At 45.3% G+C, this 22228-nt stretch overlaps 1 protein-coding gene across 2 annotated transcripts in view; it reads right to left on the bottom strand.

The window, feature by feature from the left end:
• ELMO1 (engulfment and cell motility 1) overlaps positions 1-22228 on the bottom strand; it is a 1412865-nt gene that overhangs the window by 934725 nt on the left and 455912 nt on the right. For both annotated transcript variants that reach the window (XM_078688215.1, XM_078688216.1), the window contains one exon: positions 15467-15502. In XM_078688215.1, coding sequence (XP_078544341.1) covers positions 15467-15502 — 36 coding nt within the window. The remainder of the gene's footprint in view (positions 1-15466; positions 15503-22228) is intronic.

The raw sequence follows: 22228 nt of genomic DNA, 5'->3' as shown, positions 1-22228 counted from the left end.
GGTTAGAACGAGTAGAACGGGTAACAGAACCGGGTGCCTACCTTATTGTTGGCGCTTGGGCTGTTTAAATGCAGTTCCCCTGTTTTTCTAACTTCTAGCCGGTTTCAGTTCGTTTTTATGTTCGTTTTTATGTTCTAAAATGACAAACACGGACAGTGTGAGCCCGCTCCTGTGTCATGCGCGGTATCACTAAGCGTTACCTATCTTTGTGCTTACCTAAATGTTGGTGATCTTGAAGAAACACACGCTCCCAAGTGCACTCCAAACCAATCCAGGGAGTCACTCGTTTGACTAAGTCGCCATCTTAAAAAGCAGACATGTGATCGTCAATGCGTATCACATGACTGTCACATGACTGTCAGGGCTATCCGGGCTTTATGGGAGTTGGAGTCCCATTTTGCATTCTGATGTTTTCCTAAGTAAAAGTCTACATAAAAGGTTCCACTTGAGCACTGTATTATATCAAAGCGGATTACAATCGTGAAATCTCAGACATCGAGTTTAGTCCAGTTTGTAAACTATTGAAGCGCAGGATTAAATACGCTTCTTTCCTCAATAAGACATCGTCCACATCCTTAATACATTGGGCTCGAGTCACTGTGTACAAAACCGTCCACGTGAAATCTGTTTCAGTGTGTCCAGTGTCAACAAAATGTTGTACCATTGGAGCGGTTAGCACTTTTGTTTTTATTCGTGACCTATGCTGTGTTATTCGGGTATTAACCTGCTGGTTAGTCTTTCCTATATACAATTTTCCGCATCCGCAGACAATTGCATACACGACATTCCGTGTTTTGCAGTTTGAAAACCCTTGGTTCTTCCACCTGACATTTTTGTGTGTGAATTCACTTCCCTCGATTGTTGTGTCACAAGAGACACAGTTGCCGCATCTATGGTGTCCCTCGACCGGCTTGAATCCCCACATTGACAATAAGTCATGTTTAGGTTTTTCAATGGTGACGTCCGCACGCACCAGTTGCTGTCCAATGCTGCGGTTTTTTTTAAAAGCAAAAATCGGTTTGGGAAAGGGGCATTCTAAGCCCTCCAGCAGATGCCAATTTTTAAGTATGGTCTGTCGAATTTTATGGGTATGTGGACCAAATGTTGTTACACAAACCAATTTGTCCATTTCGGGTTTCACTTTACTTTGTAATAGACATTCTCTCGGGGTATAGCGTGCTCGTTTGAAAGCATGTTTCAGCAGCTTCCTAGGGTAGCCCCTGCTTTTCATATCCTCACAAAATCTTCCTCCGTGTAAGTCATAGTCTGTGACATCAGAGCAGTTCCTTCTGATGCGGAGTAGCTGCCCGTAGGGTAAATTTGTTTTTAAATTGCGTGGATGCGCACTCCTATGGTGGAGAATAGTGTTTTTGTCCGTCTTTTTTCTAAAAAGAGATGACTTTAAACGACCGTCAATGCAGCTAACTTCCACATCTAGGAATGTCATTTTCAAATTGCTTTGTTCCATAGAGAATTTAATGTCGCCGTGTTTGTTGTTTAGCCATTGATGAAATTCCATCAATTCGGTGTGGCTCCCCTGCCACAGGAGCCACACGTCATCAATGTATCTTAGCCATTGTTTTATACATTTCTTGTAGGGGTTGTTATTTGCCACAAATTTCTCTTCATACTGTGCCATAAATAATATGGCCATCTCCGGCGCATAGGGACATCCCATGGCTGTCCCCTTGATTTGAAAAAAGAACTCGCCATTGAAGCAAAAGTAGTTCTTTTTTAGGGTTAGTTCAGCCAACTGCAGAATAAATCTGGTGGGCACTCGATGAGGTCGGTCTCTTGTGTCAAGGTACATCTCCATCACCTCCAACGCCTCCCCTTGCGGGATTTGCGTATAAAGGGATGTGACGTCCATAGTGACCATTATTTCTTCAAGGGGATTAAATTCTAGGCCCTCTATTTTATTGAGGAAATCGGTCGTATCTTTCAGGTATGATGTCACATTACAGATGAAGGGCTTTAGGAAAAAATCCACATATTTGGACAGTGGCTCTAGACAAGAGTCACACCCCGAGACGATAGGACGTCCGGGGGGGGTCATTCAGATTTTTGTGAATCTTGGGCAGAAAGTACAATATAGGAGTCCGTGGGAATTTTTTTACCAAAAATTCACCTTCCTTTTTGCCCACAAACCCTTCTTCAACACCAAAAAGGAAGGTGAATTTTTGGTAAAAAAATTCCCACGGACTCCTATATTGTACTTTCTGCCCAAGATTCACAAAAATCTGAATGACCTAGAATTTAATCCCCTTGAAGAAATAATGGTCACTATGGACGTCACATCCCTTTATACGCAAATCCCGCAAGGGGAGGCGTTGGAGGTGATGGAGATGTACCTTGACACAAGAGACCGACCTCATCGAGTGCCCACCAGATTTATTCTGCAGTTGGCTGAACTAACCCTAAAAAAGAACTACTTTTGCTTCAATGGCGAGTTCTTTTTTCAAATCAAGGGGACAGCCATGGGATGTCCCTTTGCGCCGGAGATGGCCATATTATTTATGGCACAGTATGAAGAGAAATTTGTGGCAAATAACAACCCCTACAAGAAATGTATAAAACAATGGCTAAGATACATTGATGACGTGTGGCTTCTGTGGCAGGGGAGCCACACCGAATTGATGGAATTTCATCAATGGCTAAACAACAAACACGGCGACATTAAATTCTCTATGGAACAAAGCAATTTGAAAATGACATTCCTAGATGTGGAAGTTAGCTGCATTGACGGTCGTTTAAAGTCATCTCTTTTTAGAAAAAAGACGGACAAAAACACTATTCTCCACCATAGGAGTGCGCATCCACGCAATTTAAAAACAAATTTACCCTACGGGCAGCTACTCCGCATCAGAAGGAACTGCTCTGATGTCACAGACTATGACTTACACGGAGGAAGATTTTGTGAGGATATGAAAAGCAGGGGCTACCCTAGGAAGCTGCTGAAACATGCTTTCAAACGAGCACGCTATACCCCGAGAGAATGTCTATTACAAAGTAAAGTGAAACCCGAAATGGACAAATTGGTTTGTGTAACAACATTTGGTCCACATACCCATAAAATTCGACAGACCATACTTAAAAATTGGCATCTGCTGGAGGGCTTAGAATGCCCCTTTCCCAAACCGATTTTTGCTTTTAAAAAAAACCGCAGCATTGGACAGCAACTGGTGCGTGCGGACGTCACCATTGAAAAACCTAAACATGACTTATTGTCAATGTGGGGATTCAAGCCGGTCGAGGGACACCATAGATGCGGCAACTGTGTCTCTTGTGACACAACAATCGAGGGAAGTGAATTCACACACAAAAATGTCAGGTGGAAGAACCAAGGGTTTTCAAACTGCAAAACACGGAATGTCGCGTATGCAATTGTCTGCGGATGTGGAAAATTGTATATAGGAAAGACTAACCAGCAGGTTAATACCCGAATAACACAGCATAGGTCACGAATAAAAACAAAAGTGCTAACCGCTCCAATGGTACAACATTTTGTTGACACTGGACACACTGAAACAGATTTCACGTGGACGGTTTTGTACACAGTGACTCGAGCCCAATGTATTAAGGATGTGGACGATGTCTTATTGAGGAAAGAAGCGTATTTAATCCTGCGCTTCAATAGTTTACAAACTGGACTAAACTCGATGTCTGAGATTTCACGATTGTAATCCGCTTTGATATAATACAGTGCTCAAGTGGAACCTTTTATGTAGACTTTTACTTAGGAAAACATCAGAATGCAAAATGGGACTCCAACTCCCATAAAGCCCGGATAGCCCTGACAGTCATGTGACAGTCATGTGATACGCATTGACGATCACATGTCTGCTTTTTAAGATGGCGACTTAGTCAAACGAGTGACTCCCTGGATTGGTTTGGAGTGCACTTGGGAGCGTGTGTTTCTTCAAGATCACCAACATTTAGGTAAGCACAAAGATAGGTAACGCTTAGTGATACCGCGCATGACACAGGAGCGGGCTCACACTGTCCGTGTTTGTCATTTTAGAACATAAAAACGAACATAAAAACGAACTGAAACCGGCTAGAAGTTAGAAAAACAGGGGAACTGCATTTAAACAGCCCAAGCGCCAACAATAAGGTAGGCACCCGGTTCTGTTACCCGTTCTACTCGTTCTAACCGCTGTTTGTAAAACCGATTGGAATAGTTGAGTGACTTTAAACTCTCCTTGTAGGTGCAATAAGACGTGTCCACCGCCGGCTGGCGGGTGGGAGCTGATTTTTGTCCCACGCACGGCTGTTTCAAACATTTACCAAACAGAAGTGCAGACTACTGGTTTGAAGGTAATTTTCCAAGATTGTCCTCTGGCCATCTAGGCGCAGGCTGTCCTGACCATTACTATATTGTAATTTGGTTCGTTGTAATTTTCTAGAACCGAATCTACATTGATTGAATAAGATCTCTTGAAAATTGAAAACCCGCTGCCAACTTGAAAACAAAGGTACACGTTTTCTAGAAAGTCTTGGTAGGGGGCAATGTATATAGGGGACGAAAATGAGGATTGCAAAATCTCACTCATTTTCTTTGTACATAATTTTCAGAAGAATAATACGAGAAAGCCCTGATGAGAACTTGCCAAATGCCAGAGCGAGTTCGAAACGCGTCGGCAATAGCAGAAAGGAATTGGCAATAGCAGAAAGAATTCAAGTTTATTTATCAGACAATTGAAAATTTGTATTTGTTACAATTCATTTTGTTTTCTTTTCCTTACTGCAAATAGCTTCATTGCTTAATACTACATAACGACTGATGCTTCTCGTATGACCGTATTTGTATATTTATGTACACTAAATGATTGGATGTCATTTTGTCATATGTATTTATGTATTTTTGTTAAAATTCTTTGTCAAATGTTTTTGTATAAATTGTATGTACGTAGTGTTTTTCTCATGCAATCAATGCTTTAACTTAATGAGATTTATATGAAAAAGTAAATGGTTTAAATAAATTCGACCATACAAATCATAACAAGGATTTGGTTTGTTGCTCAAAATATAGCTATCAAAAATCGCAGGGCCAGCATTTCTCTTTTTATAAATTATTCTATGGTCCAGCTGACCCTGTGTCCCGGGACCTAACTCCTTATTTTCTGTTAATTTTGCAGAGGCGCAAATAAATGTTAGAAAATGTCATTTAAGTGCAAGAAAGACATATGACAGGATTACGCAATTTAAACTGATGTGCACCTGTGTAGGTAGTCTAGGTAGGGTGAAGAATATAACAGGGATAGAACAGAAGTGGCGAGTTTATGTACCAATGAATAGAGTGCTTGAAAAGAAATAGGACAAAGTGATAAATGAGTCTGAGGAAGGACGGGTCCTTAAATGAATCAGGAAAGTAGTTGGTAGATGGGAGCTCTACCTGAAAAACAGAGGTAGTGAAGCACAAGGTAGTTGCAGAATAGTAGATCAACAATAAGGAGAGAAAGGGTATTAGCCAGTAAAGGCAGGAGTGGGACTCCCTGTCCCCTTGAGTATATCAGTAAACAACAATAAGGGAGTTACACCTTAAGGATACACCCAGCCTCAATGGAGGCGAGTCTGTGTGTTAACCACAATCCAAGGAAAGGACGTCCTTTGTCCTTTAGAAGACCCCTCACTCACCAACCTAGTTGGTGACATGCTTCATCATCGGGGTCCCACCCGGACAGCCGAGTGCCATCCAGGTGTGCTGCGACACCTGATTACAGTGGAGCTGTTTTTTTTTTCCTTTTATATGTGCAAGGGAAAAACTAAGTGTAGTTAAAAGTACCCGGCACTGCCCGCTTACGTAATTTATTCTGGGGTGTAATGGATAATATTAAAAAAAAGGGGGGAATGGCACCTGTTGCCCAATTAGGAGAGCTGTCGGTGAAAGAAATATATAGGGTGTGGGTTAAAAAGGTCTACATGTTTCTACCTATGTGTAAATTTAACAGGTATTCGTCAGGACCATGAGGTACCTGCGGGACGGTGTACGCACGCTAAGGCGCACCCTATCCTCGTAGGTAACAGAAGGAGAAACTCAAAATGGATCTCCGAAAAAGCTGTTTTCTTCCTTTGTTTGTAGAAAAAGCCTGTGGAAAAAATGAGGGAGAAGGGTTGTGGATAACGGACATACATATATACAACATACACATAAGACACAATTTGTGAATCGTGATGTACACCTTCATTAATCAAGGTTTTTTTTTAAGGTACATGTGAGATAAGTCCCAGTACCGCAGTGACCTGCAATTAACGTACCACGTGGTAGCGCACCCAATGTATCATGGATACTAAGTTCGCCTGGTGTTGGTGCCAACCTTGTGAAAGGGTACTTAACACGCCTTGGCGATGTCATGGGTGTTGTGTCTCAATAACTGAGAAAGAAGCAAAGTCGTCGTGATTGTGAAAAACGACTCCGCGTGATTTAAAAGCAACATTCAGTGAAGACGCGAGCAGAGCGTGGGTTAAAAGACCTGGTCTGGACGTGCTACACCGACCCCACCTGAACAGGGGAGCGAAGGTGCCTAGTGTGGGGAACATGCACAATAATAGTGACAGTAAAAAGAAGACGTAACGTCTTACTGGGAGCGCTACTACTCAATGCTCCATGAGAAAAACCGGGACTGGCACACTCCTCGCTACGATCTGGCAGAAAGTAACAGAGAGTTTTAGGGATGTGCCAAAGTGAAAAACAAAAGGGCTATTGGGGCCCCCCAGAGGAACAATCTTACTTGTAGAAGGATGGGAGGGCGCCGTTTACGCCTAAGCCGTCACCGCGAGTGCTCCGTGTGTTACTGGGCAAGAATGCCGGCGTGGTAAATGAGTGTACCGTTTCCGGGTTGGGCGTGGTCAGCTCTAACGTGTCACCAGTGAGCTAGCCAATAGGGAGACGGGCGTGTGGGGGTGTGGAGTACAGCGAGTCACTGTTATCGTGACCAATCAGAACGCGATGAACACACGAGTCGGGCCTCCTCACGCCCGCGTTCTGCAAGCAAGATTGTTCCTCTGGGGGGCCCCAATAGCCCTTTTGTTAGGTCTCGGCAACGAGAACTATTGTCGCCGAGTAAGCTCGCAAGGGAGTACAGAGCGGTGCACGAGCCGACCAGGGTCTGTGGACGCGCACACACAAAGGCAGGCAGGCAGGCACACACCAGACACACACAGACAGACACACGCACGCACACACACACACACACCCTCCCGCTCTGCCCACTCCCTCTCTGCCGCCCCCCTCTACCCCCACTCAGTGGGCTCTTTCCCTCTGCAGCGGGTCAGTCATGGCAGCAGGCAGGCTCGGTGTCTTCTCCGGCGATCTTCAGCTGATGTGCACGCTCACGCTGCGTCTCCTGCGCGCCCACCACGCTGTTTCGCGCCCGTTGATCCTCAGCTTGTGATTACTACTACTCCTAACCCGGATTCTAAATTACTATTTCTTGGTTCTCTAACTCCACTCTGTTGATTCGTAACAAACTGATATTCAGCACATTTCACAGTCTCGCTTTTGCTTCTCATAAATACAATAAGATTATTTTAAGCAATGTCTACCCTTCTTTTGGTTCTGTGCCTATTATGCTTCGGACTATAGAGTTTTAGAAAGTGTGGTGGAAGATTCCATGATATCAGTGGTGTGCACAGTGCAGAGTGAGTGTGCAGAGTGCAGAGTAGTGAGTGCAGAGTAGTGAGTGCAGAGTAGTGAGTAGTGAGTAGTGAGTGCAGAGTAGTGAGTAGTGAGTGCAGAGTAGTGAGTAGTGAGTGCAGAGTAGTGAGTGCAGAGTGCAGAGTGCAGAGTAGTGAGTGCAGAGTGCAGAGTAGTGAGTGTGCAGAGTAGTGAGTGCAGAGTAGTGAGTGCAGAGTAGTGAGTGCAGAGTAGTGAGTGCAAAGTGTAGAGTAGTGAGTGCAGAGTAGTGAGTGCAGAGTGCAGAGTAGTGAGTGCAGAGTAGTGAGTGCAGAGTGCAGAGTAGTGAGTGCAGAGTAGTGAGTGCAGAGTAGTGAGTGCAGAGTAGTGAGTGCAGAGTAGTGAGTGCAGAGTAGTGAGTGCAGAGTAGTGAGTAGTGAGTGCAGAGTAGTGAGTAGTGAGTGCAGAGTAGTGAGTGCAGAGTAGTGAGTGCAGAGTAGTGAGTGCAGAGTAGTGAGTGCAGAGTGCAGAGTAGTGAGTGCAGAGTAGTGAGTGCAGAGTGCAGAGTGCAGAGTAGTGAGTGCAGAGTGCAGAGTAGTGAGTGTGCAGAGTAGTGAGTAGTGAGTGCAGAGTAGTGAGTGCAGAGTGCAGAGTGCAGAGTAGTGAGTGCAGAGTGCAGAGTAGTGAGTGTGCAGAGTAGTGAGTGCAGAGTGCAGAGTAGTGAGTGCAGAGTGCAGAGTAGTGAGTGCAGAGTAGTGAGTGCAGAGTAGTGAGTGCAGAGTAGTGAGTAGTGAGTGCAGAGTAGTGAGTAGTGAGTGCAGAGTAGTGAGTAGTGAGTGCAGAGTAGTGAGTGCAGAGTAGTGAGTGCAGAGTGCAGAGTAGTGAGTGCAGAGTAGTGAGTGCAGAGTAGTGAGTGCAGAGTAGTGAGTGCAGAGTAGTGAGTGCTGAGTAGTGAGTGCTGAGTAGTGAGTGCTGAGTAGTGAGTGCAGAGTAGTGAGTGCAGAGTAGTGAGTGCAGAGTAGTGAGTGCAGAGTAGTGAGTAGTGAGTGCAGAGTAGTGAGTAGTGAGTGCAGAGTAGTGAGTAGTGAGTGCAGAGTAGTGAGTAGTGAGTGCAGAGTAGTGAGTGCAGAGTAGTGAGTGCAGAGTAGTGAGTGCGCAGAGTAGTGAGTGCGCAGAATAGTGAGTGCGCAGAGTAGTGAGTGCGCAGAGTAGTGAGTGCAGAGTAGTGAGTGCAGAGTAGTGAGTGCAGAGTAGTGAGTGCAGAGTAGTGAGTAGTGAGTAGTGAGGGCAGAGTAGTGAGGGCAGAGTAGTGAGTGCAGAGTAGTGAGTGCAGAGTAGTGAGTGCAGAGTGCAGAGTAGTGAGTGCAGAGTAGTGAGTGCAGAGTGCAGAGTAGTGAGTGCAGAGTAGTGAGTGCAGAGTAGTGAGTGCAGAGTAGTGAGTGCAGAGTAGTGAGTGCAGAGTAGTGAGTGCAGAGTAGTGAGTGCAGAGTAGTGAGTGCAGAGTAGTGAGTGCAGAGTGCAGAGTAGTGAGTGCAGAGTGCAGAGTAGTGAGTGCAGAGTAGTGAGTGCAGAGTAGTGAGTGCAGAGTAGTGAGTGCAGAGTAGTGAGTGCAGAGTAGTGAGTGCAGAGTGCAGTGCAATGCAGTGCAGGTGAGTGCAGTGCAGTGCAGGTGAGTGCAGTGCAGTGCAGGTGAGTGCAGTGCAGGTGAGTGCAGTGCAGGTGAGTGCAGTGCAGGTGAGTGCAGTGCAGATGAGTGCAGTGCAGATGAGTGCAGTGCAGGTGAGTGCAGTGCAGGTGAGTGCAGTGCAGTGCAGGTGAGTGCAGTGCAGGTGAGTGCAGTGCAGTGCAGGTGAGTGCAGTGCAGGTCAGAGCAGTGCAGTGCAGGTCAGAGCAGTGCAGTGCAGGGGAGTGCAGTGCAGGTGAGTGCAGTGCAGGTGAGTGCAGTGCAGGTGAGTGCAGTGCAGTGCAGGTGAGTGCAGTGCAGTGCAGGCGAGTGCAGTGCAGTGCAGTGGAGTGCATGCGAGTGCAGTGCAGTGCATGCGAGTGCAGTGGAGTGCAGGTGAGTGGAGTGCAGGTGAGTGCAGTGCAGGTGAGTGCAGTGCAGGTGAGTGCAGTGCAGGTGAGTGCAGTGCAGGTGAGTGCAGTGCAGGTGAGTGCAGGTGAGTGCAGTGCAGTGCAGGTGAGTGCAGTGCAGTGCAGGTGAGTGCAGTGCAGTGCAGGTGAGTGCAGTGCAGTGTAGGTGAGTGCAGTGCAGTGCAGGTGAGTGCAGTGCAGGTGAGTGCAGTGCAGGTGAGTGCAGTGCAGTGCAGTGCAGGTGAGTGCAGTGCAGGTGAGTGCAGTGCAGGTGAGTGCAGTGCAGGTGAGTGCAGTGCAGGTGAGTGCAGGTGAGTGGAGTGCAGGTGAGTGCAGTGCAGGTGAGTGCAGTGCAGGTGAGTGCAGTGCAGGTGAGTGCAGTGCGTGCAGTGCAGTGCAGTGCAGGTGAGTGCAGTGCAGTGCAGGTGAGTGCAGTGCAGTGCAGGTGAGTGCAGTGCAGGTGAGTGCAGTGCAGGTGAGTGCAGTGCAGTGCAGGTGAGTGCAGTGCAGTGCAGGTGAGTGCAGTGCAGTGCAGGTGAGTGCAGTGCAGGTGAGTGCAGTGCAGTGCAGGTGAGTGCAGTGCAGGTGTGTGCAGTGCAGGTGTGTGCAGTGCAGGTGTGTGCAGTGCAGGTGAGTGCAGTGCAGTGCAGTGCAGTGCAGGTGAGTGTAGTGCAGTGCAGGTGAGTGCAGTGCAGGTGAGTGCAGTACAGGTGAGTGCAGTGCAGGTGAGTGCAGTGCAGGTGAGTGCAGTGCAGTGGAGTGCAGGTGAGTGCAGTGCAGTGCAGTGCAGGTGAGTGCAGTGCAGGTGAGTGCAGTGCAGGTGAGTGCAGTGCAGGTGAGTGCAGTGCGTGCAGTGCAGGTGAGTGCAGTGCGTGCAGTGCAGGTGAGTGCAGTGCAGGTGAGTGCAGGTGAGTGCAGTGCAGTGGAGGTGAGTGCAGTGCAGGTGAGTGCAGTGCAGGTGAGTTCAGTGCAGTGCAGGTGAGTGCAGTGGAGGTGAGTGCAGTGCAGGTGAGTGCAGTGCAGTGCAGGTGAGTGCAGTGCAGGCGAGTGCAGTGCAGGCGAGTGCAGAGCGTGCAGTGCAGGTGAGTGCAGTGCAGTGCAGGTGAGTGCAGTGCAGTGCAGGTGAGTGCAGTGCAGGTGAGTGCAGTGCAGGTGAGTGCAGTGCAGTGCAGGTGAGTGCAGTGCAGGTGAGTGCAGTGCAGTGCAGGTGAGTGCAGTGCAGGTGAGTGCAGTGCATGTGAGTGCAGTGCAGTGCAGGTGAGTGCAGTGCAGGTGAGTGCAGTGCAGGTGAGTGCAGTGCATGTGAGTGCAGTGCAGGTGAGTGCAGTGCTGGTGAGTGCAGTGCAGGTGAGTGCAGTGCAGGTGAGTGCACTGCAGGTGAGTGCAGTGCAGTGCAGGTGAGTGCAGTGCAGTGCAGGTGAGTGCAGTGCAGGTGAGTGCAGTGCAGGTGAGTGCAGGTGAGTGCAGTGCAGGTGAGTGCAGTGCAGTGCAGGTGAGTGCAGTGCAGGTGAGTGCAGTGCAGTGCAGGTGAGTGCAGTGCAGGTGAGGGCAGTGCAGGTGAGGGCAGGTGAGTGCAGTGCAGTGCAGGTGAGTTCAGTGCAGGTGAGTGCAGGTGAGTGCAGTGCAGTGCAGGTGAGTGCAGTGCAGGTGAGTGCAGTGCAGGTGAGTGCAGTGCAGGTGAGTGCAGTGCAGGTGAGTGCAGTTGAGTGCAGTGCAGTGCAGTGCAGTTGAGTGCAGTTGAGTGCAGTGCAGGTGAGTGCAGGTGAGTGCAGTGCAGTGCTGGTGAGTGCAGTTGAGTGCAGTGCAGGCGAGTGCAGTTGAGTGCAGAGTGGTGTGTATTGACAATGTAAATGACAATGCCATTTATTTATGATTTAAAGAAAAAAAAATGTCATGAGCAATGCCAATAGCTCTACCTTTAATGATGCCGAGACCATTGCATTGTAAATGCTTGTTTTTGTTTTTCACTTTGGCACATCCCTAAAACTCTGTATGTTACTTTCTGCCAGATCGTAGCGAGGAGTGTGCCAGTCCCGGTTTTGCTCATGGAGCATTGAGTAGTAGCGCTCCCAGTAAGACGTTCCGTCTTCTTTTTACTCTCACTATTATTGTGCACGTTCCCCACACTGGGCACCTTCGCTCCCCTGTTCAGGTGGGGTCGGTGTAGCACGTCCAGACCAGGTCTTTTAACCCACACTCTGCTCGCGTCTTCACTGAATGTTGCTTTTAAATCACGCGGAGTCGTTTTTCACAATCACGACGACTTTGCTTCTTTCTCAGTTATTGAGACACAACACCCATGACATCGCCAAGGCGTGTTAAGTACCCTTTCACAAGGTTGGCACTAACACCAGGCGAACTTAGTATCCATGATACATTGGGTGCGCTACCACGTGGTACGTTAATTGCAGGTCACTGCGGTACTGGGACTTATCTCACATGTACCTTAAAAAAAAACCTTGATTAATGAAGGTGTACATCACGATTCACAAATTGTGTCTTATGTGTATATTGTATATATGTATGTCCGTTATCCACAACCCTTCTCCCTCATTTTTTCCACAGGCTTTTTCTACAAACAAAGGAAGAAAACAGCTTTTTCGGAGATCCATTTTGAGTTTCTCCTTCTGTTACCTACGAGGATAGGGTGCGCCTTAGCGTGCGTACACTGTCCCGCAGGTACCTCATGGTCCTGACGAATACCTGTTAAATTTACACATAGGTAGAAACATGTAGACCTTTTTAACCCACACCCTATATATTTTTTTTCACCGACAGCTCTCCTAATTGGGCAACAGGTGCCATTCCCCCCTTTTTTAAATATTATCCGTTACACCCCAGAATAAATTACGTAAGCGGGCAGTACCGGGTACTTTTAACTACACTTAGTTTTTCCCTTGCACATCTAAAAGAAAAAAAAAACAGCTCCACTGTAATCAGGTGTCGCAGCACACCTGGATGGCACTCGGCTGTCCGGGTGGGACCCCGATGATGAAGCATGTCACCAACTAGGTTGGTGAGTGAGGGGTCTTCTAAAGGACAAAGGACGTCCTTTCCTTGGATTGTGCTTAACACACAGACTCGCCTCCATTGAGGCTGGGTGTATCCTTAAGTTGCAGAATAGTGCCACAGTACAGTCATTGATGACTTACATTAAACAAGGAATATCAAGGAAAAGATTTGTTTTTGTTTCTACAAATATGTTCTTTTAATGGAATGTAACCACGTCATTGCACCTGCTACAACGTTTTCCTGACATCCAGATTTCACCTCATATTACCTTTCCAAACAATTACACCCAGGTCAGTGTACTGCTGCACGCGATCTCAGAGGTGGGGGTGGGCAAGCAGTATTGTTAGGGGGAAGGGAAGATGGCAAATGGAGATTAAATGAGGGCACTGCAGTGCAAAGGATGATTAAATTAAGCAAACGAATAAACAAGCAAAACGAGCAGTGCCCTCGGAGGGGCGGTGGGGGCGTGCGAGCTGTGTTGTGGAAAGGGGGAGGCACAGGATGATCAAGGGATGGCTAGGGGCCTGTGAGCAGTGTTGTGGGAGGGGTGAGGGGGGGGTGAGGGGGAAGCACGTGGAGATTAAGGGACGGCAGGCCTACTGAAGTTTCATACACAAGTAAACAGAATACTTAAAGAGCAGCGGCCAGCCAACCAAAAAAAAAAAAGGAGGTATTTCAAAGTATAACTAACATGAAGAGTAAGTTCACATGTAACAGGGTCAAACCTCATGGGAGAATACAAAATTCCAAAAGGAGGGAATACTAAGTTTTCTCAACAGAAAAATCCAGCATTCGTATAGGACAGTAAGAGGAGCCAATGAAAAAGATGGGCGTTTCTTGAAGCCTTTATAATAGTTACAGCATGTCTCAAAGAGACAGCGCATGTGTTGCCTAGGCGAGCATTAAAGAGGGATCTGTGCAGGTACCAGCTGGAATAAGCAGGAGAGACAAAGCCAAGTAGATAAGACGTTCAGAAGTGAGAATAAGCAAGCATCAAAGCTTACAGATCCAGATTACCTTGCATGACCAACTGCGAAAATAGCAAGTGACTTATGTGAAGTCTTCTCGCAACATGCATGGCTTTATAGGGTTAACCATATAAAAAGCAGAGCAAATAGAGGCAAGCACTCCAGATAGGTTGATCCAATGACATTTTTATTGGCTATCGCGTTTTGACTTACTCTGTCTTTTTGTAGGATCAGGAGACAGAAGCAAGGCAGCAACTGTTGGAGCGGCAGGTAAGTGCAATTTTAATAATTTAAATTATGTCTTTCATTTTGATTGTTTACCTCCCCCCGCCACACCACTAAGAAATGCAGGGAGCAGCCACTGTGCATCAGCACCCAATCTATACAAACAGCCAGGTTTGACGAAAGTCTTAAGGCCACGTGAGACTAGAAGCCCCTGTGCACAGTAAGTGTCACCCGCCAGTACCTGAATGAACTCTCAGCTAAGCAGTATCCAACAAATGCTGATCAGAAAAAAAGCATTACTTCTAAAGGGAATCTGAGGAAACAAAGGCGATAATGGACTATTGGCCCCTGTAGATGCTGCGAGACAACTTGCAGGATCCCCACCTGTATAGTGGTTTGGTGTCTTGCCTACATGGTTCCCGCTTGTTCCTTGTCTGCACCAAATAGGTTCAATCCTCATGTAAAGCGAGACGAGCAGTCCCAAAAGACAATGTAGCTAACATCCAAACCTGCTCAGGAATTTGGGATCTGAGCAGACACAGAAATGTAATTTTGTTGAACAATTGAGCACAGAAGGTAACTGGCACAGTCAAGGACATTTTCTATTTTCCCTTCAGTTCAAAATTTGGGTAAACTTAAAACAGAACTGCATAGTGAACCCTTCAGTAGGATTGAGGCCAGCAATTGCATGCTGACAGGAGGGCATTTCGTCCGCATTTTTATATCATATTCTGACCATTTCTCACACTTACTGGTCTTCAATTCTTTTAATAATGCGAAATGTATCTCCCTTTTGAATAACATATTTGCAGGAGGTTTTTCAAGTGCCCAAAATATGTCCTTGCAAGTCTGAGCTATTTAGGCTACACTACGTGTGGGCTATACATGGTGTGCAATTCCACTATGTTCTGACTTTTTACGCACCATTATCTACAAGAAAAAAAAGAAAAGACTATGTAATCCTCTTGGAAGCTCCCACTAAATCTGAAATCTTTCGCCCAATAAACAGAAACGGTTAAAATAAAACTGCACAATATTTTTTATTTTTTGACAATAATTATTGCAGGAAAATTTGGACACAGTACTGTGGACTTTTTTTTCCAACAAAGCAGACTATTTTAAAAATGTGCCAAGGAGAGTGTACCATTCAGACGTGTGCGTGTGGCTTATGTCAAACAAATTTATCATCAGGGAGTAAATATAACAATTCTAAACATGGGATAATGAATGGTGTACTTATCACATTTATTTTGGTTAGCCTGTTGGCAACAGTACACATTTTGTGAAGCCCATACAATATGAAATGAGTTATGGTTTACCCTAGAATCACCGGTACACGTGTGATCACTTTAGATTCCCTCTTGAAAATAGAGGTACCAAAGGCACAAATAAAGCACAAGCTCAGCAGGTGTTTTCAAGCAAAGAGGAAATGAAAATGTGAATATCATGCCAATTTATTTAGAATCAGTATGTGCATGAGCAAATAAGAAAAGTAGGCTTAGTTTGTGGACCGAATGCAGACATGCAGATTAAAGAGGAAGTGCATAAAGCGGTGACGCAATCAGATCCTTACCAGGGCTTCATTATCTTCTGCAATTTCTGATAGCGTCTGCAAAAATTTAAAAACTTTCATGTGAGGATACACTTTTGAGAGCATCTGTAGTACACAGGCACAAACCTTTATCTACCTCCAGACATTACCTAGCCTTACCCGTGCCACGAAGTCAAAGCACTGACATATTTTATTTGAATAGGTTCAGACATTTTAGGCCAAATCTAACAACCTAAAAGCATTATACAAGACAGGGAGTCTTGTCTGAGGCATTAGGCACATATACAAGATCTATTATTCGTCTATAGTGGCGAGTTCTTTTGTACAGCACTGTGTAGCAGAGACTAAATTTTCCAACGGACGCGGGCATTGGAAGTTTGGTAAGGCTACACGTAAAACATAAAAACATGTTACTTACCTGTAACAATAGTTTTGCATCTTGATATCTGTTGTAGATTCACATGCTATGCAATATCTGGTCCCTAGCGGTTGGATCCCCAATTAATTATCCTTTTAAGTCAAAACTGCTTTCGACTGGTGGGCTGTTGGGTATCCTAGTTAACCATGATCATCTTTTATTATTCTTGGTATGCTGATCCCCTCGGTTCAGGATGTTAGTTGTCCTTGCTATATCTTTTGAAGGAATATTTCACAGAACAAATTGTCAAGGAAGGAGTCCTAGAGCTATGCCTCTGATTTTTGTAAATGTATTCATTTCTGGGATTCACAAAAATAAGAATATTTACATACAGACATTTCCAGGAGTAGGTTTGTGTCCCCTAATCCCTACTCCTGTGGATTATCTCCAGGTGAACACTCCAAGAATTAACAACTAGGTAAATGTGCACTTGTGTATTTTTGCCCATTTTTCCCACATGGCAATCATTTTCCTTGTGACTCTTGTTCTCTGAGAGATGCGGGTACAAAACCTTGACCATTGAGCCGCTTGGTGCTCTACTCGCCGATAACAACACCATAATTTACCAATATTCTGAAGATGCATAGCAAGTCTCCTCCATTCCAGACATCCAACACTTCAAACACTGCCTGAATCTCATCCGCATCTGGATGTCTCGCACCTTCCTGAAGTTCCACCTCACCAAACAAGAAATAGGACAAATAGGACTCAATGACACGATCCTTGCCTGTGTCAAACTCCAACTTTCTCCTACTGTCAAGTCACATGGATGCACACAGGACACCAACCTCACTCTTAAGGAACACATGGACAAGAAAACAAAAAGGGTTTGGTACCAGCTCTCTGCTGAAGAAAGTGAAATTGTTTCTCCCAGAGATCAAACTCAGAACCGCTGTGTAAGCCTTCTCACTTTCGCATCTGGATGAGGTGGAAAGGACCTGCTGCACTTCCTCTCAGACTACACACTGCCCCGTACACACAGCAGCTTGTCTCCTACTGGTGGTTAAGATGAATGATCACATCACCGCAATGCTGATAAAACTTCACTGCCTTCCTGTGCAGGCTTGCATCATCTTCAAAACCAGGTCAATTACAAAGCCATCATGACCCCCACCTATCCATCTATATGGCTGATAAACTCACCATCTATGGTGACTTTTGGCACAACTACAGCAAGGACACCATTAGACATGAGACGACTAGAAGTGTAAAAAAGTAAAAAAACAAGTCAACTGGTCTTTCCCATATGCACACCCATGATTTGGAACAACATCCCTGTATCCATAGGGACCATCCCAACCCTGCTCAAATTCAGGAAAAAGTTGAAGATACACTTTTTCAAAGACTACTACATTGTTACACAGTGTCAGTCCACAAACCAGCTACCTTTTGCATCACAGGCGGACTGTATCCTTGCCTTTGACCCTGTACAGCTCTCCACTGCTTTTGGCTATGTGCTTCTACTTACACACATACATACATACCATAAATCTTTTTCCCCTACACCGTTTGATAATATGGAAAGTTTGCTCCCCTTCTCCACCTTAACAGCAGAGTTAGTCCTTTTTGTTTCACAATAAATAGTCTGCATAATTAGTGTGGAAAAAGCCAATGGCATTGTTGGTGGTTCTCTCAACATTCTAATTGCCCATTCACTGATCACCCCCTCTTGAACATTTCTTCCAGCATCTAAATACTAAACTGATGATCAGTGAAAAGGAAGACATTTGGCGGATTTACCACAAATGTAACTATCCAGCATCTGTAAATATCCATGAGATGTGCTCACCTGTGGACACAGATAACATTTTCTGCCCCATGTTTATCTTGGTGGCACTAAAGCTCCTGAAAATTAGTCCATAAATCTTGCTGCAAGCAGTGTGGTTGCATGTGATTCCACAAGAGACATCAAGTGAAAATACCATTGCGATAGGCAAGTAACTTGTATATTGAAAACGGTATCCTTTCATCCCCCCACCCCCATCTGGGCATTTACCCCTTGCAACAAGAATCTTTTATCGATTCACTTGCCTTGGAAAGAACACCAATTGCTACCTTATTTCGGAGCGAAGTGGGGGTAGAGGCTGGTCCTTCTTTAAATAGGATCCTAACCATATTTAGGGGTGCCTGCGCTGCACAACTTGCACTAAGTTAGAATCAAGAGAGTGAAGTCCACTGGTATTCCTATCAAATCCTTCCCTGCCATCAGATTACATGGCTTAATGAAGTAAACAATCAATTATGCCAATTCTGATTTAGCAATTCCTCCATGTTCTACAGAATTTCGAAAGGACATAAAAAGCGGATTAAATGTTTAAGTCCTTTTCCTCTCGTATCTATCCAACATCCACTTCCCTTCTGGTCTCGGATACATGGAATCTCTTTTGGCTGATAATACAGTATAAAAGTAAATAAATACATGTTACTGTCCACTTTAAATTAAAGACTGCAACCACCTTTGGCAAGAATTTTGGATGTGGTTTTAGGGCTAGTTGCACAAAATTATTAATAGCTATTACAAATACTGATTTTTTGCAAATCACTAATTGGTAATCACTATTTACCAATGTAAAAAAAATAATAGCTGGCCTTTTAGTGATTCAAAGTGGTTCATAATATACCTACCACATGAATATTATTGAGGTAGGTCACAATTGGTGACCCACTAGGATCTGCATCACAGGGATGGTGGCCTGATGGGTCAGCAGGCTAACAAGTCTGTGATTGCTTTTAAATAAAGCAATCGTTTTTTGTTTTAAATGCAGCCCTTTTCCTTAAAGGAAAACGGGATGCATTTAAAAATAAAAAAAGTTTAATTTTTATTTTTTAAGAGTAGGCAGTGATCCCTTGGACCACGACTCTTAAAAAATATATTTTTAAAGTTTGTAATAGGGGAAGTGGTCCCCAAGGACCCCTCCTTTCGGCTTAAAAACTGGTAATTCTTAGTTGGTGGTAAAGTGTGAATGTTTGAGACCGCATTTTGGTCACCAAGCATTTTTTTTTTTTAAACAGAGTTTTATATAGCACAAACTTGACCCGAAGGTATCTGGTATCAGAGCGCTTTATACGAGCATCAGTTGCGTTACATGACGACACATTCATTTTTGTTAGGCACGGGAAGATGAAGTGATTTGGCAAGAATCACAGGATGTTGCGCGTCCTTACTGAGGCGTAAACCCAACTCCATCTTTCTGGACTCGATCCTCCCATGTGATTGGACAGACCACTACTACATCACCTTCCTCATCCTTGAGTCGGAAAGAGCTAGTAGAGCCCAGCCAAAGAACCCAAACAACTGAAAAGATGTCTACGGAACATCAACTTGCACGATTTGAATGCGCTCTGCAATAACATTCTGCCCCCTCCTATGAACACGTCGGATGTCCATGACCGTACAGCCCGCCCATTATAACCACTCAATGACCAATGTTTTAAACTTGGTTGCGCCACTACAGCTTAAAGGACAGTCCTCCAAACTCTCCAAACCTTGTTTCAATGACAGTCATAATCCCGAAAGAAGGAATTTAGGACTTGCAGAAAGATTGGCTTATCCCTCCCTTGAACATCTCTACCATGTGAGATCCCAACTAGAGCAAGCAAAAAACCATCCCAAAAAACTCTTTGAACTCATCAAGTCCCAAGCGAATAGTCAGCCTAATCTTTTGTCACAGGGTTGAATGCCACTGCCGAACTGCGATGAATTTGCTAACTTCTTCACTGATAAGACCACTAAGATCGAAGCTGAACTACGCTCTGCCCTTGAACAATTGTCGATCAGCCCGCTGAACACCCTCCCGCCCACTGGGTTAGTTGTCACTGTCACCGTGCAGCCTTACCGCCCCAAAAACAACGCATCCTGGAGCATGTTCCAAATCTTGGATGAAAGCACTATACGCAAAACGCTGGCTACTCTGAAACCATCTAATCACTACAACGACCTCCTGCCATTGCACCTCTTCTCCGAAGTTAGAACCCCCTTACTCCCACTTTGGTATAAGATCGTCAATACATCACTTCGGCAAGGTGCTATTCCGGATTGTCTAAAAGTGGGTCAAGTTACCCATATCCTAAAGAAACCATTTGCAGAGCACACAGACCTTCATAACTTTCGCCCTATCTCTAACATCCCCACGTTGCCAAAGCTCCTGGAGAAAAGTGTTCTCGCTCAACTCTGTAACCACATTGATCACCTCCAACTGGACCAGTGTCAATCTGGCTTTCGCCCGGGCCATAATGTAGAATCTGCGTTAACTCACATTGTCGATGATGCGCTAAGAATGTTGGATCAAAATGAATCTTGCCTACTGATCCTTCGAACTTTCATCAGCATTTGACACTGTCAAACACAATAACCTAATGGACCTCCTGGCACACAGAATAGGGGTGTCTGGGCCCGTACTAAACTGGTTCTGCTCATTCATTCATGACAGTTCCCCAAGCTTCAAGGTGAACCAGTACCTCTCTCATCATTCACCAGTCACGCTTGTGGTCCCAAGGGGTTCAGCGCACTCACCCACGCTCTTCAACTTGTTCATGGAGCCTTTGACAGATATTCTGAAATCAGCCAGCAATTACCATCACATGTATGCGGATGACACCCAACTATACCTCAAGATCGCCTCCCTTGAGGACATCTGGTCCCTCAACTCATTCCTATTGGAAACTCAAAGCAGTCTGACATGCAACCACTTGAAGTTAAACACTCTCAAAACAGAATTCCTCCATATTGCACCACACAAGCATTCTCCGGTCATCGAACAATGGTTGAATCATCTCACTGCTCTTGATTGTAGGCCGCACCTTGTTGATTCTGCAACCTCTCTGGGAATTATGTTAGACAAAAGTCTGATCATGCAGAAGTACATCAGCTCTCTCACCAAAGGAGCGAACTTCCAACTCAGAATTGTAAGGAAACTCAAACCTTACCTCCTTTCTCATGACCTAAAGGTGGCAGTGCAAGCCATAGTGATATCAAATCTGGACTATGGTAGGGCAGCCCTTTGCGGCCTACCTAGAGTAAAGACTGCTCCTCTTAGGGCTGCACTCAACTCTGCAGGCGCCAAAAAATACAACCATATCACCCCTGACCTTTTGTTCTTGAACTGGCTGCCATAGGAAGCTCGGATACAATAAAAAAAATTGCTTGCATGGCACACAAAGCCATTCACTTCAATACCCCTTTGTACCTCGCTCAGAAACGTCTGCTTTCATGTGGTTCGAGAGCCTCCAGAAGCGCCAGCACCCTATTGCTCAAACCGCAAAAATTAAAGAAGAAAAAAACCTACAATCGAGCCTTCTCAGGTATAGCAGAGAGGATTTGTAACTCTCTCACCCCTGAAGTCAGGGGGAATCCCTCCACTGTCCTCTTCAAAAAGGAAGTCAAAGTGCCCCTGATGAAGACATTTCTTCCTTTGACTGGCTATTCCAATGGATATTGAGGTCATAGTTGCAGATCTGTGGCCCAGCTGCCATGGTCACGAGATTCCTCTTGCTCTACTTGACTTTGTATTTTTTGCTTTGTCGGTTCTGGTTTGATTGCATGCATCTGTATCCCTCTTGATGTATAAACTGTAAAGTTCGCGCTATAGAAAACGTTCAAAATAAATAAACAAATCAAGGGATTGCAACTGTATGCAATGAAAATAAATTATACAGGTGGGTTACTATTTTGTGATACAAAATGATTTATTTGTGCAGTTATCTATTTATTACTATAAACTTCTACTCATGTATTTTCAAAGCAAGCTGTCCCTGTGGCAACAATTCAGACTGAAGCTATTTCAAGTAAGTCTACAAAGTCGAGTCAGATAAATCAAACAAGGAGTTTTTTGATCCCATTTTGCAGACTAAGGTAGATAAGTTCAAAAAGGACTTGGCCAAGTTCAACCTTGAACGTATATACCCATACACGAGTGACAACTATAAAGCCCCCGACTTCAGTCGCAGCGGGCGTATGTATGGATCCAACTACTCTGGGTCTAGCTCTGATTCTGGCAGTGACCAAGGAGCTTCCAATCCACAAACACCTGCTGGTGGCGGCCGAGGTAGGTCTGGTAGGGCTGGTAGATATCAGAACCATAGAGGACAGTATAACATGGCAGGACAAATGTGGTGGCCTCCAGCACCGTGGGGACATCCGGGCAATTTTCAGCAGCCATTCCAGCCACCAATGGGCCCTTTTCCAGGCTACCCACAATACAAAAATCAGCGTTTTTTACCGTTTGGCCCCCGACGATCTCGGGGCAAAAGAAGACAAACACAAGGACAACCACAGGTCCAATGGGAAGATACGGCAGGTCCTCATACCGGGACCAGGAGCCACACCAGACAGAATGTTCAGGAGTAGGCTTACAACCTGAGACTAG

The sequence above is a fragment of the Lissotriton helveticus genome, chromosome 4_1 (genome assembly GCF_964261635.1).
Source record: "Lissotriton helveticus chromosome 4_1, aLisHel1.1, whole genome shotgun sequence".
In the NCBI taxonomy this organism is placed as follows: domain Eukaryota; kingdom Metazoa; phylum Chordata; class Amphibia; order Caudata; family Salamandridae; genus Lissotriton; species Lissotriton helveticus.
Note: the sequence above shows the minus strand (reverse complement) of the source record. Positions and strands in the feature narration are given on the sequence as shown.